The sequence below is a fragment of the Amia ocellicauda genome, chromosome 2, assembly GCF_036373705.1.
Source record: "Amia ocellicauda isolate fAmiCal2 chromosome 2, fAmiCal2.hap1, whole genome shotgun sequence".
NCBI classification, from domain to species: Eukaryota; Metazoa; Chordata; class Actinopteri; order Amiiformes; family Amiidae; genus Amia; species Amia ocellicauda.
Genome location: NC_089851.1, coordinates 62,924,700 through 62,942,546, shown reverse-complemented (window position 1 = coordinate 62,942,546; position 17,847 = coordinate 62,924,700). Strand labels below are relative to the sequence as shown.

Sequence of the window (17,847 nt, the reverse complement as noted above, 5' to 3'; positions counted from 1 at the left end):
CCAAAACAGCACATCACCCTATGAACACCATCCCTACTGTGAAGTTCGGTGGGGGAGCAATATGTTCTGGGGATGTTTCTCAGCAGCAGGGACTGGAGTATTAATCAGGGAAGATGGGGAATTGAATGGAGCGAAGTACAGAAAAGTCCTTGAGGAAAACATGCTGCCTACTCTCACATGCACATACACCATGCAAATGCAAATGGGTGACAATGCAAACTTGAGTCCATTGAAGGTTAATTAACTGCACTTCAGATTTAGTTACTAACAAAACAAATTATATATATATATGTAAGTATAGATATGTATATACACAAACTCCATGTTAGCAGTACATTTTCCTGACTATCTTGTGTTTCTGTGTAACCCACAGCACTGAACGCTCTCACTGGGAGAGACTGTTGAAACTCATTTTCTGAAGTGTTTTTTCTTTTCTTTTCTTCTGTCCCCAAGTGATTGTAAGGTGCTGGAAGGACGAGGTTTGGAAAGTATTTCAGATTTTGGCTGCACTAATTATTAATATCCTCATTCCAGTAAATTCGCAAAGTGCTGATAATTGAACAGATTACGGGTGCAAAAGCAATTACAGGAACATGAACGAGAGGGGGTGGGGAACGGGGCCGGGGGAGGGATGAGCACCCCCCCCCCCTCCCCCAAGCCCTGTAACCTTTCCATTTCACAGCTGAGCGAGCAGCTCTGGCAGGGCCGACCTTTCCTGGCGGCCTTATCCATCACCACTCCCCCAGACTGATGGGTGGGAACTGGTATAAGGTGCCCATGGTGCAATCACATGTGACAGGAGAACAAGCACAAGCACACCTTCTCCTTGGCAGCCTTCCCCTCCCCAATATCTGTTTTTGTTTCACACTCTCTCCATCTCCCTCACAAAAAGAGGATAAAACAAACAAGATCGGGCTGCTGCCTGTGTCTGGTCCCTCTCTGTCCATCGGTTTCATTTATAAAAATGTTATATTACTTTGTCTTGTTTTACTGAGCTATTCCAGCAGTTTGTCCAGGGCTCAAGCCTCTTCTGCAAAAATAAACTGCATGTACTGCTAGAAAATAATAATCTTAACACACTAAATGCATAAAAGAAGCAACTGCTAACAGGCCACTAAAAGCCACTCCACCATGCCAGATATTTCTGATCATGTAGAGGAGAGAAAACCTCAAACCTTTTAAATGAATTGGCGTTTCAATCAATGAAACCATACAGATCAGAGTGAAACTGTAAGCATCTCACACAGGATTAAATTACAGTGCGCAGCAGTTTAATATCTAGGCAGCGATCTGTGCCTCTTCTCCTCAGCTCAATCCTGTTTGAATACACCGGAGAGTGAAATTAGCAGAATAGTTTACAGTTTCTCTTTTTGTGCTGGAGGTCAAAGTCCTCCCTGATAAATGGAGAGAAGTCGTCGCCTGGATGTCAATCATTGTGCTTTGATACAGAGCCTTTATATATAAAGTTTCAAAAGCACTTTAGACAATCTTCTGGAGGTGAAATGCAAGGCTAGTCAGACTTGATTCTATTTTTAAGCAAAGACCTGTTTAGCATACTCTTCACTTCAGCTTGGAGAGCTTGTGTGTGCGGGGCGGGCCAAAACTATGACCACAGAGAGACTCAGCACCAGCAGAACACAGTGATATCACCAAAAACCAACACGACAACCAACAATTTCGCATGAGGATCACACTTCCCACATGGCTGCAGTAAAATGTATTCACAACCTCTCCACTTGAAACCTTGCCATTGGGCAATTGTTTTAGGTTAAACCTTTGACTTCCACTTAATTTCCATTGAAATCCAGTTTAATCCAGAGGCAGAAGCAGTGTCAGATTTCTGCCTCCAAACACACAAAAGAAAATTCCCACATGTAGAATACATTCGGTCTCCAGGGAGTGTAGCTCCCATTACCCAGCACAGTATTTTCACAGGAAAATGCAGCACGTGTATCAAATGGGACGAGAGCATAGCAGTCAAATTAGCTTAAATAAGGAATTAAAAAATAAAAAGCTCAGACTCACGGTGCATACTTAAACTTGGTTGTTTCGGGTCTCACTCCAACATCTTCCAGATGTCTACGTGATGGCCAGATCGTTTGCCAAGCTGGCTGCAGCATTGTGATACCGACAAACTACACTTGAAGAGGCCCTAGAGAAGGCCCTAGTTGCTGAACAAGGCAGTTGTCTTGGAGTCTCGCCTTGTTGAGATTGCGCCTCAGATTGGATCTGTAAGCAGTGTGTCGTTTCCTCGGAAACCTGCTGCCTTTGAAATGCAGCTGCCAACTCCAGCTGTGCCAGATGATGGTCGTGGCAATTGGAGAGAGGATACATGGTAAAGACCGTCCAGTCTCACAAGTCAGGGGGCTTCTAGCTGCCCTCATCGGCCAGACCAAACTAAAAAAACTCTGACCCGGACGCAAATCAGAAACCTCGGCTGTCCGAGGGCACATGTCTCAACTCAAGATGACATGCAAGGAGGTGGATGTGGATTGGTCTGGGCCCAAGTGTGCAAGTGAGTGGTAATCGTGATGTTATACGTTTATCACATACTAAACCTCTGCATAGACCCTTCACTGCTGAGATGCAGGACGAGTTCAATACGGCTTGGGAAAAACATCCTCTTTAAAGGAGGAGAATGCGGGGACTTTGTGTCAAGAGTGACTCGAGATCCCAATCAAATACCATCTAGCTCAAAAAAGCTGTGTTGGGAACCCCCCAGTCACTGAAAATAATGACAAGCACACAAACTAACAATATCTGCTTTATTTAGTATTTTGTTACCATTTCAATAAGGCTTTTGGTTTCTCAAGCTTTTTTAAATGAAAAAGCAATAATGAAGAAGGGAAAACTCAAATGTACATCATGGAAGAGAGACCAATCCATTGGCATATACCGAGATGTGGAGGCGCTGGGGGATTGTACGGGCACAGAAATTTGATTCCTTACATGTTAACAAGCTGCACCCCTTGACTCTTTCCTCCTGGTGTATTCGCTACAATAAGGCATCAGCTATGAAATATCCAGTCTGGGACGTGTGGCGTTTCTATACACAGCAGAGATTCAGATATCGATCCGACTGCAATGCAAAGAGGGTCTTATTCCCAGCTCTTGTGGGGGAAAGGAAACAGGTTCACGGATGGGTAACTACAGCACGACTGAAGCATAGCACTCAACGGACCTTAATAACCCAAAACACAAAAATGGAGCACTGCCCGAAAAAAGCAAGATGAGAAATTTCAGGTCTTGGAAAACGGAAGCAACCCCTTCATTAAAAACACATTAATTTGCTGACAGTGCATTTTGCCAGAATACAATCTTTTAGGCCTCCCAATTGCTGCACCACACCCACTTCTATTCATGACTGTAATTGGCAGAATCGCACAACAGACACGTTACTATGGTAGCTTTCAACTCTTGAACTCCTAATTAAAATTATCCAAGGATCAAGGAAACCTGGCGAAAAAAAAAAAAAAAAAAAAAAAAATGGTCTCCTGTTCTCTATTTATTTTCCTCTTCCAACCATGAAAACACTCAACTAATTATTGGTTTATTTAAGACATATTGAACAAAGACCTATAGCCATTATTTCAGAAGTATGTTATCTTGTTGTTGTTGTTCCATCATAGCTGAATATTTTACCGAACCATCCTTTATTGGCCGAGTAACATAGCGCTTATGTAAATCAAGTAAGCAAAACCACTTAATTAATTCAGGCAGGCAGAAGAATGAATACACGACCAACCTAGAAATGATCTCATACAATTAAAAAAAACAAAAACAAATTAATATAGAGGAACTGAAGAGGCCTAAACAAATAGTGCCATTACACAAATGCAGGAAATTAACGAGAGAGAAACCAACTGTCCATATATACATAAAATAGATAAATAATGACAGGGCCCTGATTTGGGGCTTACCTCTGTGCTCCCTGAGTCGATGGCTCTGTCCACGTAGGCCAGCGATTGCCCCGGAGCCCGGCTCACGCCCTCCGACCACATGGCACAGCTCTGGTGGGCCCAGCAGCGTCCTGCGACCGGGAAGACAAGAAGGAAGGCTTTAGAGGGAGGGGAGGAATACAAAACACTCTAAAAACCAGAAGATTTCCAGATGCAAAAGGAGTATCTTTCATTCTGGGGGAGGGGAATTCAGTCAACAGACATCTGTGGGTGATCCACAAAATCCTACAAAGTGTTTAGAGCTTCTAGACCAAGACCAGTGAAGTTCACTCCTCAGCAGGACAAACCTCAAGAGAGGGAAAGCTTTTGCCCAGGGACCAGACTTCAGGCAATGCAGTTGTGCAACACTTCCTCGCACCACAGCAGCTTCCTGTATTTTCCAACTGCATTCAACAGAGCCAGTCAGAAACTCCCAATTAAATGAACCAGCCACGAGTGGAAGGTAGAACAGCCCCAGGGCTTCCTCACCAGTTTACCACAACTAAATTGCAGGTTATACCCCCTGGCAGAGGAAGAAGCCGCAACAATTAGTTGGGAGAGTCTGGATAAGCAGTCTTTCCTGGAAATGCTTGTGGTTCACAGAATCTATTCACTAGAGGTGAGACTAGCAAGGGATATTATAGCGACCTGGACATGAGGGAGCTGAAGAAAGAGGTCGTCCATCTCAACTAACAGATGGAACAACTCTGAGCTGCCATATCACACAAGGGGCAGAGATTGGGGTGAAAGTTATCTGGCTACAACTCAGTTTCACCTTATGGTCGTGGTTTAAGGATTATTCTTGGCCAAGCAGCGACACACATGCCATATGCATCCAGGAGGGTTTGATTTCCTTGGGAGCAAAGACGTTTTGGTATGTGTAACTGTACAGGATTTATTTTTGCCCTACATTTGCTTGCTTATGTTTGGACTGGGCAGTTCCTTACCTGCAAGATCAAACAGCGATCGCGCATCGATGTCGCTGGGCAGCCCAACCTGCGTCAGCTCGTCCCAATACTTGCTAGCCTGCTCCTCGGGAGAGGCCTCGAAGATCCCAGGGGCCAAGGACGGCGCGCCGCTGCAGGGAGAGGTGCAGTCCCTGGAGGAGACGGAGAAGGGAGGATAAAAATGGGAGGATAAATTTGGTAAATGCACAACAGACGAGGGGCTGGCTGCTCCATCTCGCGAACCGAACCCAGAGAATGATCTCGGGTTTTTCTTTTGGACAGCCACTTAGACTCCTGCACGGAGCCGCAAGAAAAGAGAAAATAAGAATTTACATTTAAAAAGAGCTTCATTCGGTAACACAGCCAACACTGTGAACAAAGTGATGAAAGCCAAAACAGAATCCTTCCACAGAGCTGCAGTGGTGCATCTGAATTCACTCGAGAGGGGAGGGAGGGGGAGAGGAGAAAAAAATCAAAGTATTTCCCATAACATCTTCAGCTGAAGCCCGTTTGAAAAGATGTCTGGATGCCAGCACTTAAAAGCGACGTGCACGACGGCTACTGTGACACAGTGACAGCAGCACGTTGTCTTTACACCTCCCTCCCACTCGACCACACCACCTGACACCAGAGCCGGAGCCGTGTGCGAACAACTCTGCCGTGGAGTCAAAATCCTAGTACTTGCGGTGTCATTGTTAGTGAAAATACTGTAGAAGAAAATGCAGCAAGGCCTGGGGAAATGAGAGTGTACTCTAGGGATTAAACTAACTTCATTCCAGAGTCAAGTAAAAATGGAAATTGGGTGGGGGGGCACACATTTGCGCTGTACACAGAGAAAAGGAGGTTTAACGATCACATGCGAAATGTTCTGAGCCATTAAAGGGACTAAATAAACCAGAAAATAGACATTACTGGAGGGGGCTTTACCTCACCTATACTGTAATGTCTACAGACGACACATTATAGGTTTTGCCTATAGGTTTTTAATAAAAACAAAGTGCAACAGGAAATCAAAGCAAGTGAAACCAGTAGGACGGATTGAGTTCAGACTCGGGCAACAGACATCTCTGCATTCTTCAACAAAACAGAGGAGATACACAAGCATATACAAATAAAACCAATACAAAATCAACAATCACTTCCAAGCCCAAGGCCGAGATCATAGCGAGATGCTCCCCCCCTCCCCCTGTCTAAAGTTTTAATTAGGACTGAGAGGCCTTCGTTAGAAGACGCTACTTTTCATTATGTAGCCGATTATGTCGTGTCGGGGTCTATTAGTGCGAGAGCAGGTTAGGGAGGCATTTTAATTACACGGATGCGGTTACGCGTTCCTTCTTCAGGTGGGTTTAGGTGGTAATGCATACGGTTCTCAAAACATAACAAAGTGTGTGTATGTGGGGGGGTGCCCAAACTGTAAGCTCTCTGGAGGATAGCAGTGATCGTGTCACAGCCATCCGGGCATCTCGTCTGCGGCCTCAGACAGCCCGGCCTTCCTTAACTCGTGCTACCTTAAATATCACTCAATAGCCACCACCCCCACCCCCTTTTTTTTGTTTTGGTTTTGTTATTGTTTTCATCCCTCGCTCTCCTTCCATCCTTGGCATGGCTCCAGTCCCCCCCCTACCCTGACCAATTGCAGCGCTCCAGCACAACAATGCTCCGCCGCTTGGACGCCTTCCAGGACTGCACTCGGCGCACATTACATCACCCAACCCCAGGGAAACGCTAGATTGGCTCCAAAGAACTGAACAAATTAGGCACTTGTCCAATCAGCCAAGGGAGTGTCTTTACTTGGGGGCTTTTACAACAATGGTCACGTGTCATTAGCGTGACAGACAGAGCTAATAAATTACTATAAGCAAAAGGCAACGAGAGGAATACTAATTTATGGATTTCTCTTTTTTGCATTGTTTTCTTTTTTTTTTTTTTTCCTCTTCTCCTCAGCAAGCGACTAATCATCAGGCCATTTTGGCTGCAAATTAATTGACCCGAATTGAATTCTCGAGCTCAGTTCATTAGCATTTACTCGCTTATTTAGGTCACAAACACTCCATCTTCTGCCGCCTGTACAATGGAAAGAAAACACTAATTTGGTTTAATTGACAAAATTTCTCAACCAAAAAAAGGGAAGAGAGGGTGGGGATTTGCTCTCGGTTTCTTTCTCTCATACAATATGCCTTCAAAGTAAGTGTGACGTTGGTACAGAGGCCTGTTTAGTAACAATTAAAGCTTTGAACACTGTGAGAGCCCTGGTTTTGAAGACTATCCACTCTCATTGATCTCATCATGGGACTACTCCTGTCTGGGGATTCTCAATATGGATCTTGTTCCTTCATGGGAATATTCAATGTAGATGTAAGGAAAGATGACCCTGACTTGATGTGCTTAAGGATTTCCTGCCCAGGTGATGAAAGCAGTAAAGATTTGGTCACTGCAGTTGGAATGGCCAGTAATTCCACAAGTTCATAAAGTAGCTTGAAGAGAATGGCAACCAAACAAGTCAATTTTGTTCAAGTCAAAAATAAAGAACCTTTTTCCTGAGTTGAAAACATTTTCAAAACCAGGATTGGGATATCAATCATCGTTCAATGCACTACTGACTGACTTTTGTTTTTACTCTATTTTCCCTAAAAATAAATACATGCAAAAAATGTGAGGAGAATGAGTACTGGGTCTGTTCAGCAGCTGGTTTCTACCATATTTTGACAATATACCCTAACAGTCTGTTTGCCTTTTTTATTGCTTCCCCACATTGTTTGGATGGAGAAAGTGAGGAGTCCACATAGACTCCTAGGTCTTTCTCATGCATTACTTCATCTAGTTCTATTCCTCCCATAGTGTAATTATAGTGGACATTTTTGTTACCTCCATGTAATACCTTGCACTTGTCCACATTGAATTTCATCTGCCAGGTGTCGGCCCACAACTGAATATTATCTAAGTCCCTTTGAACAACCTGTGCTGCCGAGAATGTATCTGCTGAGCCACCTATTTTAGTATCATCTGCAAATTTGACAAGTTTGCTAACTATCCCAGAGTCCAGATCATTAATATAGATTAGAAAAAGCAAAGGCCCTAGTACTGATCCCTGTGGAACTCCACTAACAACCTCACTCCAGTTAGAAGCAACTCCTCTAATCGACACCCTCTGCTACCTATACATCAACCAGTTCATAATCCATCTACTTACATTACCCTGAATGCCTACAGCTTCCAATTTGAGGATCAGTCAATGGTGTGGAACCTTATCAAAAGCTTTTTGAAAATCTGCCTCGTCTAAACCCATGTTGACTATCACCAAGAATATGGTTTTCATTAAGATGCTCCTCGATTTTGTGTCTAATCATTTTTTCCAACATTTTACAGGTGAGACTGATTGGTCTGTAATTTCCTGGCCCAGTTTTGTCCACTTTCTTGTGGATTGGTATGACATTTGCTGTCTTCCAGTCAGTTGGCACATCCCCTGTTCGAAGTGTCATTTGGAATATTTTAGTTAGCGGCCTGTCCCTCTGACTCTATCCTGGTCATTTGAAAAGATCAAAATCAATGCATGCACTCTCTTGTTGGTTCCCTGACAAATGGAGTTCAAAAGCAGTCATTTACCATCTAAACCATTTCTATTTCTGCTTCTGTAATCCCAACTGGGCTTTCCCAGTCAATGTTTGGGAAATTGAGATTCCCCCATTATAACAGCCACGTCCTTGCTACATGCAGTCCTGATTAAATTGTACAATATTATTTCTGACATATAATGCCATCCCACCACCTCTTTGATTTTGCCCGTCTTTCCTAAATTGTGTATCCTTTCAACTTGTATTCATCCCTATCATTTTCTGTAAGCCTTTGTTTCATAAACCCACTATTGAACTAAATAAACGCACTTAGATGGCCTGCTCACACCGGGAGTTTAGGCCGCTTTGGGTCTGCTCTTGCAGCTACTGTGGATGCAACTCTACAAGCTATTTGCAGTCCTAGAGATTCAAAATCTTTTGGTTAAAAAGATAAAAAGCCAAGAAGGTGGCAAATCAAAATTCTACACAAAACATTGTAAAGAAGAGAAAGGGAAGGAAGCAAGCTGCAGCAACACAGCAACAGATCTGGATTAATGGACTCACTTCTTGGCTCCCCTCTGCCTGTGGCCCGGCGCGCCATCCTGGGGGCTCCCGTCACCATCCTCCTCGCCGTCCCCTCCCTTGTTGCTGCGGACATCGTCTGGGCTGTACCCCGGCGTTGGGGTGAAGAGCTTGAGCTCCCCCTGCCCCAGGAGGCTCCGGTCTCCACAGTTGCAGAAGGCACAGGGCTGAAAGCTGCAAAGAGAGAGGAGCCAGTTTGGGTCAATGAACGCATTGAAACTGAAAAAGTACACATTCTACACACCTACTGGTATATTGAATAGGATTAAACTGTAATAATCCAGAATTAGACCACATTGGCAGTTGATACAGGAGACCAATTCCCTAAACCCTGTATGCTTCCTACTGTTGGGTCTTACGGAAACACTGGAAGCAGGATTTTCCCCTTATTGAGACCTGACTCTCGACACACTACTGAAGTGTTTTCACAGGCTGTGTAAATCCCTTGTACACCATGGATTAAGCTTGTATAGCATTTTCCATTAATCAAATCAAAGTGGCTGTCCTCGGGAACAACTCTTGTTGAATGATCCAGAGAAGAAAAAACTCATTCTGGGGCCTGAGATTCAAATCTTCTTTCTTAAAGATTTAAGCCATTTACTATGGATAATATAATAACACCCCCCATGCCTTCTCCCTCAACTCCATCAACCAAAAGCAGCACACTCAGGAACCGCCCGGTACACAGCGAGATGCACACTTGGGCAATGTTTGAGTCCATTATTTTCCCCAGAGACTCGGCACGGGAAGGAGAAAAGCCACAGCTGAGCCGAGCCGTTACATCTTTGGAAATGTAAGCAGGAACCCTTACTTCCCAGGACTAATTTGAAAATTCTTGCAGGAACAATCCTCGGTACACAGCACAGCACTTAAAAGAACAAAACAAAACAAAAACACACAAAAATTCACATCTCCCACGGTGGGGAATATTAAACCCTAATCAAAACCGGTGCCAGGGAAGAGCAGTAGTCTAGATGAATAGGAACTGAAGTAAAGGAAACCATGCTGGGCAGGATATAACATGGGGTTAGCATGCAAGTGTTACCGTTTGTTAAGGCCAACTGGCTGTCAACGTCAACTGATGCCCTGTTGTCACATTATAAGGGTTGCCCCTCAGGTCCTGTTAGCAATTATACGAAGTTAAGGTATCTGAATCGAAAGCTTATGCTGTATAACCCGACTGAATGCTAAATGATAAACATCTGCACAAAATAAAAGACGCAACGAGTGGATCAAAACCATTTGGTCAAGATATATTATACGCATGTATTTAACTATCTGTAAATAGACCGGCAGAGAATATGGAAGAATTTCAAATATCGTCTCTAGTTTTCCCAGCACCTGTCATGTAGGCTTCTTTTCCACAACTTTAAATATATAAATAAATGCAACGGACTGTGCTACCAAGGGGATTAAATCCAAATAAACACAGACTATTCTACAGACAGGGTTATTTGGGGGCAAAGCTGTAGAGCAATCTTAGCACGGCTTCAGACATATGGATTGCAGATGTACAATACGCATTAGCGATTCAACAAGACGTCTCCCGTACACAAGCACGGTGGTGCAGCTCTCATTTGATGCACTCAGCCACCGCAATTAAAGGATGAAATTAATTCTGAGGTTGAGCTCCAAGAATAGCACGCAATCCCTCCCCAGAGCTCCTTCGCTCGCTGACACCCCCGACTCCCGTCTCTTATAGACTGGCCCCTGACATGCCCAATTAGCACTTTCTTATGACATCAGACTGGCAAGTTGTCGGCTTTTTCAAAAGCAAGAAAAGGAAAGCAGTTAGAAAATACAGATATAGATAGACAGATTATAGATTGATGTATTTTCACTTCTACAACAACTCACATGGGTAAATTACCCATATCACCGTACTTTAAGTATTCCCCTTTTCCCTCGGCTTGCACTGAAAACATGCATAACATTTGAGCCGCAGTTTGAAAATTTAATTGTAAATCTACTCAAAGCTGGTTTCATTAACAGCAGCCGACATTTTTAGTTTTCTTCAGAAGAGGGAGCAGGACTCGTCATCAATACCTCTCAAATGTTTGTTTAGAGAAAAGGGAGACAGGCTTTGCCCTTAATAAGCTCCCAGGAGTATTGGCCCTCCACCTCAATGTGGTGTCCATCGACAAGGCCGACTTGGTCAGCAAATTAATTAGGATGCATGGAAGAGCCCCCCAATCCTACTCTTCTCCAACCTGTTATCCCAGCAGCTTACAGAAGGGGACCTATTCAAGTACTTCTGGGAGAATCTCACTAAGACAACCATCCAACATCACACTGACATAGACGCACTAAACCTCGCAGACAAAAAATGACAGCAAAACATTCAATTTCTATTTTGTGTCTTTTCTTGAAGCAAATTCCGCCTTTATCTTCTGTTCAAATCATCACCATAACATTGGAAAACTAACTCAAAGACTCACACATCGAAAACCATAACAAAATGTGCTTGAGAAATTCATTTTGAGAATTTAAAAGATTCGTGAACTTGCAAATTCATAAAAATAACAAAACCAGACGATCTACAAGTGCATGGGTGGCAAAGGAGGAGGGAGGGGAAATATTGCTGGAAACGTGGACTGATAAAAGCGATGGACATTCGTGCACCTGCTGTTTAACGGTAGGTGACAAACAGTATTCTCTCCCTTCTTCTGTGACCTAAAGTCACAAACCAAAAAGCAAAAAAGAGGGTTTGATTTTTGATTTTGGGTTTGACACCTGTTGCTCCAGGACGGCGCACTACTGCGATTGTGCTCAGTGCTAAATGGAGGCATTGACGAGGAAACCCTTTCTTGCTCCCTCCCTCCCCTACCCCCTTCTCTCATCCTCCACTAATTATGGTACCAGCCCTCCAGTCTGCAAGCTGGCAGGGTTTGGAGAGGCCTGGCAGACTTCATTTATCCTGCAGCTTTCCTTTATACCCAGCATTCTCCACTGTGTGATTGCCTCTGCTGCTGGTCCCATCCCCCAACTCTGCACTCCTTTCACACACACACTTACTCACAGACTGCCAGACACACAAAGACAGCAAATAACACACACACACCCCCCCCTCCCTCCCTCCCTCCCTCTACCAGACTGCCACACACAGACACACACTCCCTCCCTCTCACAGACTGCCACGCGCACACACACAGACATGCGAGCGCAAACACACTGACGCACACAAACACACACACACACACTCACTCACTGCCTCCAGTGTCTGTGACTCAGCACAAGTCAAGTGCAGCGCTCTAACCTGCTTTTGGCTTCTTCGGCGGCTAAGGCAGAGGACCCGGCAGACGCCTCTGTGGTGCAGGGCCAGGGGAGCGGGGACCGGGTGCCATCCTGCCCCCCGCCCTCCACAGGCCGCAGGTTCTCGAGCTCGTCCCTCGGCCTCTCCGGGTCCCTCTCTTCTGCGGATGGAGGCTGCTCTTTTGTTTCTGCTGCAGAAGATGAGAAACACAGAAGCATTCAGGTGCAGAAAACAAAGCAAGACCAAACAAAAAACAAGAAAACTAATAACATCCAACAAAAGGAGGGTTGTCAAATGTTGTCAAATGAGTTTCGAATCCTGTGGACGTCCCCCTCCCCTCCAGACACCGCCAACATATAGCCACTGAAAGGATCAACATTTTCAATCTATGTACAATAGATAACGGTTATTTGTAGTGGGAACTAATGTAAACAAAGCATTTCTGATGTGCAACTGTGGTGTTAGACAAAAGCCTATGGTTAACCGGACACAAATATCCTTTGTTCAACTGATTTTAATTATTAATACTCTTCATTCACGGAATATGAAATGTACAAGAATACAAGAAATTTGGAATTGATCATTTTGGTTTTAAACGCTTGTGACACTACCAAGCAGTGTTTTTAACAGATCTCAAATTGTTTTACCCCATAGATTAAAAAAAAACAGGTCATACTAAGTACTTATACAAACATTATATACTGAATGCTGCAGTTTGTGTCTAAGAAAACATTGTTTTATAGCCACAGATACACCTGCTTTGAGTGCCATGAACCGAAAAACAGATATGGCAAAGCAAGCTTGGCGCCCAGTCCCCATTCGAAGAACAATCTCTGAAGGCTTCGGCCTGCACAGGGGTCTTATGTTTCTAGTTACCACCACAACAACCACCAAACAAAAGCACACACAGGAACTTGAGCTGAGAGATCAGCAGTTTTTTTTTTTTTTTTTTTTTTTTAAACCCGAGTGAGCACACAGGAAGCTAAGCTCCAGCCTGTGACATCAGCGAGGTCTCAGGAGTGAAACCGCTATCGCCAGGAGACTGAGGCTGGCATTGCAGACACGGAACTAAAAGCACCTAAAAACTCTAACAAGGTCCCATAAAGGCGCTGTTCTTCATATGTGTAACGGCATGTTGGCTCTAATGAACGCGAGGGGACCGAACGGCAGCCCAAGGTGGATGCAAAATTCTGCAGATGAACGTGAGGTGTTGAAAGTGTGCTTGGGATCATAAATGAGAGAAGGCAGGCTATTGCAACACAAAGGATTTGTGTAGGGATTTCCAAAAGCAAAGACACAAGAGTACTGATGTACTGACCGAGTGAGGATTTAGGAATTGCTCAACTTCCAGTTGCTGGTAATATGATAACGTCAACAAAGTCAAACTGAAAATATATATGTAAATATCTCCTCTGGTTTGTTTTTCTAGTACCACCTAACAGACTGAGCTGAAACAGCAGCAACATCACAGTCTTCAGCATTTGTGCGGTTTTGCTAACATTTTCTTCAGATAACACAGAAGACAGGAGCAGTGGCGATTTAAAAAATAAATTAAAACTCATAATGTTTATTTTGCTAGACTTAACAGTAATAAAAATATACATACAATGGATTGCATAAACATTCACTCCACAAGGACTTTTCCACATTTTGATGTGTTACAATCTGGAATGAAAATTGATTTAATTGGGATTCTCTCTAGTTGATTAATACCACATACACAACACCTTGAAGGTGCAATTTTTTTTAATTGTGAAACTGAAAAAAGTGTTAGATGCATAAGTATTCACCGCCCTGAGTCAATACTTGGTAGAACGATCTTAGTAAGCAATAACACGACAAGTCTTTTTGGGTAAGTCTCTACCAGCTTTGCATATCTGGTTCCTATACTTTCTGCCCATTCTTCTTGGCAGAATTGTTCAAGCTCTCAAGTTGGATGGGCACCGGTGGTTAACAGCTACTTTCAAGTCTTGCCACAAATTGACAAATGGATTGAGGTCTGGGCTTTGACTGGGCCACTCTAGGAAACTCAGTTTCTTGTTTTTAAACCACTCCAGTGTAGCCTTGGCTGTGTGTTTAGGATCATTGTCCTGCTGAAAGGTGAACATCCACCCCAGTCCAAGGCCTGACTGAAGCTGGTTTTCCACTAGGAGTTTCCTGTATTTGGCTTCATCCATCTTGCCCTCAATTCTGACAATGTTCCACTGAGGGGTCGAATTTTAACATTTGTGTTTACGGTTAAACAAAGCCTGTGAGAAACGGGTGGTCGACACAAACCCACACACGAGAGTCAAACCTGAACGGGCAGAGTCACCAAGACCCTCCTGACAAATATGAATAGGTTCATCTGTGGTCTTTCAGCACTGTTTTTTAAAAATAACTTACAATTTGATAATGTTTAAAAGACATGCAAGTTGTTTAGGATGCATGGGGTTTCCCACATTAGAATTATAAGGCATTTCTCGTTACAGATTTGAGCTTAGAGAGCCATGACGCTTCAGTAAGGTTTTACATCATCAGAAAGTATTGTGTTGTGTTGCTCATGTCAGTGTATCGTTTCAGTGCTACAGGGGAGATGAGTTCTTCCTAATGAAGCAGTCGAGATTGGATTTTTACTCATGGGGGTGGGGTGGATGGGTTACTGGTCTTGGCAGGTCTTTCAGACGTCACACAGAGCAGCGCGGATCCTTCCCTATGGACGTCTCATTGTCCGCTACTCCATAAAAAAAACACATTTGTTGTTTAAAGCCACTGACCTGGAAATTCCTAATTAATTACAGATTTGTAGTCTCATAACAGACTTTCTTTCCCCTCTCTTTCCTTCCTGGGGCTTCTTTTATTTAAAAAAAATAAAAAATAAAAAATCTCATTGTTCGATTGTTTTTCATAGGCTGCAATGGCACCTGAACCAGCGATGCGCAGCACCACCTCCCACACCACACCCAGTCTTCAACACAATTAATAGCAAATAATTAATCTCTGCAACGCTGCCTTTGCGAGAGCTGTTAGATGAAGGAACCTGGAGATCATTCATCAGTTTTGCTTACAGCCATCATCAAGGCCCAGGCAGCTAGTGAGGTTGGGGGACGTATCGCAGACCGAGGTTTAAGGAATAAGTGAAGCAGTCCTGTTTTTTTATGCTGACATGCTAATGGAGTTGGCTGCCACTTTCTATCTCCATCGCCAGAGCTAGATGGGGCTCAGGAAGTGAGAGGGACATCGGTAAGATGTAATGAGGTAATCTCAGGCATAGGACCACACTGGAAATAACTATATATATTTTTACACTTAATTTTCAATATAGTTGTCACAGCCTAAAGGCGATCTACAGAGAGGCGTCACAATGTGGAACAAACTCCTCAGCAATGTGGTTGGAGTGACAATTTGGGAACATTTAAAATTAGACCGGATAGGATCATTGGATCACTTAGTTATTAATGGACACCAAACGAGCATGTGTTGGAGTCTCAGAGTGATCCAAGTTACTTTGGAGGAAGTCTGTCTTTAAGAGCGGCAACTCTGGAGATGTCAGTGTACTCTTGATTAAGTGTCTAAAATAATCAAAGCTGTAGAAAGAGCCTTAAATTACAAGTTTGTCTTTTTTTTTTTTTTTTTTTTTTTTTTTTTTTTTTAACAGAAATAACCCTGCACTTCAGTACAGCCTCTCTCCACCCCCTCACAGGTGCCTGGGCTTATCGCTTCTGAAGTCTTTGCTCAAGCATGAGGCAGAAAAAAAAAACACCAACCAGGCAGTCACATGACATCAGGCCACTACCAGAGCAGTGAGAGAGAGAGAGCACAGTAATGTAAATGTAGAAAAGGATTTTAAAAAGCTTTTTATAGAACATTAGTCATCTACAATCTCCATCGTCGTGCAGCTCTCAGGAACGGCAGTGGAAAGGAGGTGGTGGTGGGGTGGGGTGTAACTTAATGGTAGATGTAAAAACACTTTCAATTAAGTATATCTGAAAAGCACTATTACGTTTCTGCAGCTTCACCACTTTCAGCTCTGAAAGCTTTGGTTCGTTTCTTGAACATATGAAGGAACATGCAGAGAGCTGCCCGTGACGCTGCAACCCCTGCCACACTTTGCCGAGCATACATTCGCTGCTCTTCCCTGGAGATTTGCCACCGGTGCATTAATAAACATCCAATAAGAGCTGACAGGAAGTCCATAAGCATTCTAAATATTCGGCCTCTGGGTGCCGTGTGGCCCCTGGGGAAGCCAAGAGGCCGCAAACCCCAGAAACCTGCCATTTATAAGCCCGCTCATACACTAACGAACAGTTTAAACCCTCCGAGCACATTTTCAAAAGTCACAGCGAGGGGATCTCCTGGGGAGCCCCACTTCCGCTCGTTTGATAGCTCACCCCCCTGCAGGACCCATCTCTGAAGACGGGGACCACCATGTTCATTAGGAATGGTTCAATTAAGGCTCTCTGGTGCTTGTGAGGCTGGAGAGCATTCCAAGTGTCATCCCCCTTCAAAATCTCTCCACTTTACCCCCACTGTGAAGAATTAAACGTTTCCCAGACTTTATAACATGGCAGTTTAAGGTTCTGATCATAAAGACGGCTGCAGGACCTGGATGGGAAGCAGACCAGTATAAGCAACAGACTTGCTTTCCAAGACTGTCAGCAAGACGGCGAGAGACCCGACACACAGACACCAACACCATGCATCGTAGAGGAGAAGGCCACTCACCTGTCTCTGTGGGTGTCTCCGTCTCGGCCGCCTCAACACCGTCCATGCTGTCCTCATCGTCCACCGCCGGCTTCCCTCTGCTGCGAGATCTGAAACCAGCAAGATCAACACCATTACTACTACTACCACCAAGTTCTTTTTTGTATCCTTACATGGTTAAACAATTTCAAGCATTGAAAGTTCTACATACACACAACATTATAACCGAAAGGAACATGGAAATCACTACCCACTCATCACCTGTCTCTCTCTGCGAATGGGCGAATCGTACAAAACAAACTGTGGTTGTCCAAACAGAACGGCTGTGGGGGAACATGATGAATCTTATTCAATTCCACACATTTCTGCCTTAAATCGTGGATTGACTTCACTGTGTTGAGGTAGAGACGGACAAAGGCAACGACAATAATGCAGAAAAACAAGTGTCCATGTGACGTCACCACTATGGTACAACAAACATTCAGCCCCATGATTCACAGAGTCCGACGGGCACCCACAGTAATGCAAAGCTTCCACGTTCACAATGAACACAACACAGTAGACACTATGTACAGGTTCTCCATAACTGCAGCCAGCCACCATCAGCTCTGCCAACAAGTGACCTAGTCTCTCATCGGATTATGCCCATAATTGCGATGGACAGAATAGTTAGAAGAGACTAAACACTTCGGCCATAAATTACCTGTATTACTCTCTCCAGGTGGGAAAGCATGTTAAAAGACTACCATTTGGTTCACAGAAGTTAAACGCAGTTTAGGATAGGTCCTTAACGAAGGGAGTTTAATGAGGAGGAGGAGGGGGCAGATTATAGCATCTGAGCTTGATGCCACAGTAAAACCACTATCGTAGAATGAACCAAGCTTGAAACACCA

General features: G+C 44.0%; 1 protein-coding gene across 6 annotated transcripts in view; it reads right to left on the bottom strand.

Annotated features, from left to right (window-relative positions):
* Positions 1-17,847, bottom strand: part of kmt2ca (lysine (K)-specific methyltransferase 2Ca) — a 143,380-nt gene that overhangs the window by 83,769 nt on the left and 41,764 nt on the right. For all 6 annotated transcript variants that reach the window (XM_066688276.1, XM_066688287.1, XM_066688316.1 and 3 more), the window contains exons 3-7: positions 16,976-17,064; positions 12,275-12,461; positions 9,001-9,192; positions 4,886-5,037; positions 3,921-4,030 (exon numbers count right to left, since the gene is read on the bottom strand). In XM_066688276.1, the coding sequence (XP_066544373.1) occupies positions 3,921-4,030; positions 4,886-5,037; positions 9,001-9,192; positions 12,275-12,461; positions 16,976-17,064 (730 nt within the window). The remainder of the gene's footprint in view (positions 1-3,920; positions 4,031-4,885; positions 5,038-9,000; positions 9,193-12,274; positions 12,462-16,975; positions 17,065-17,847) is intronic.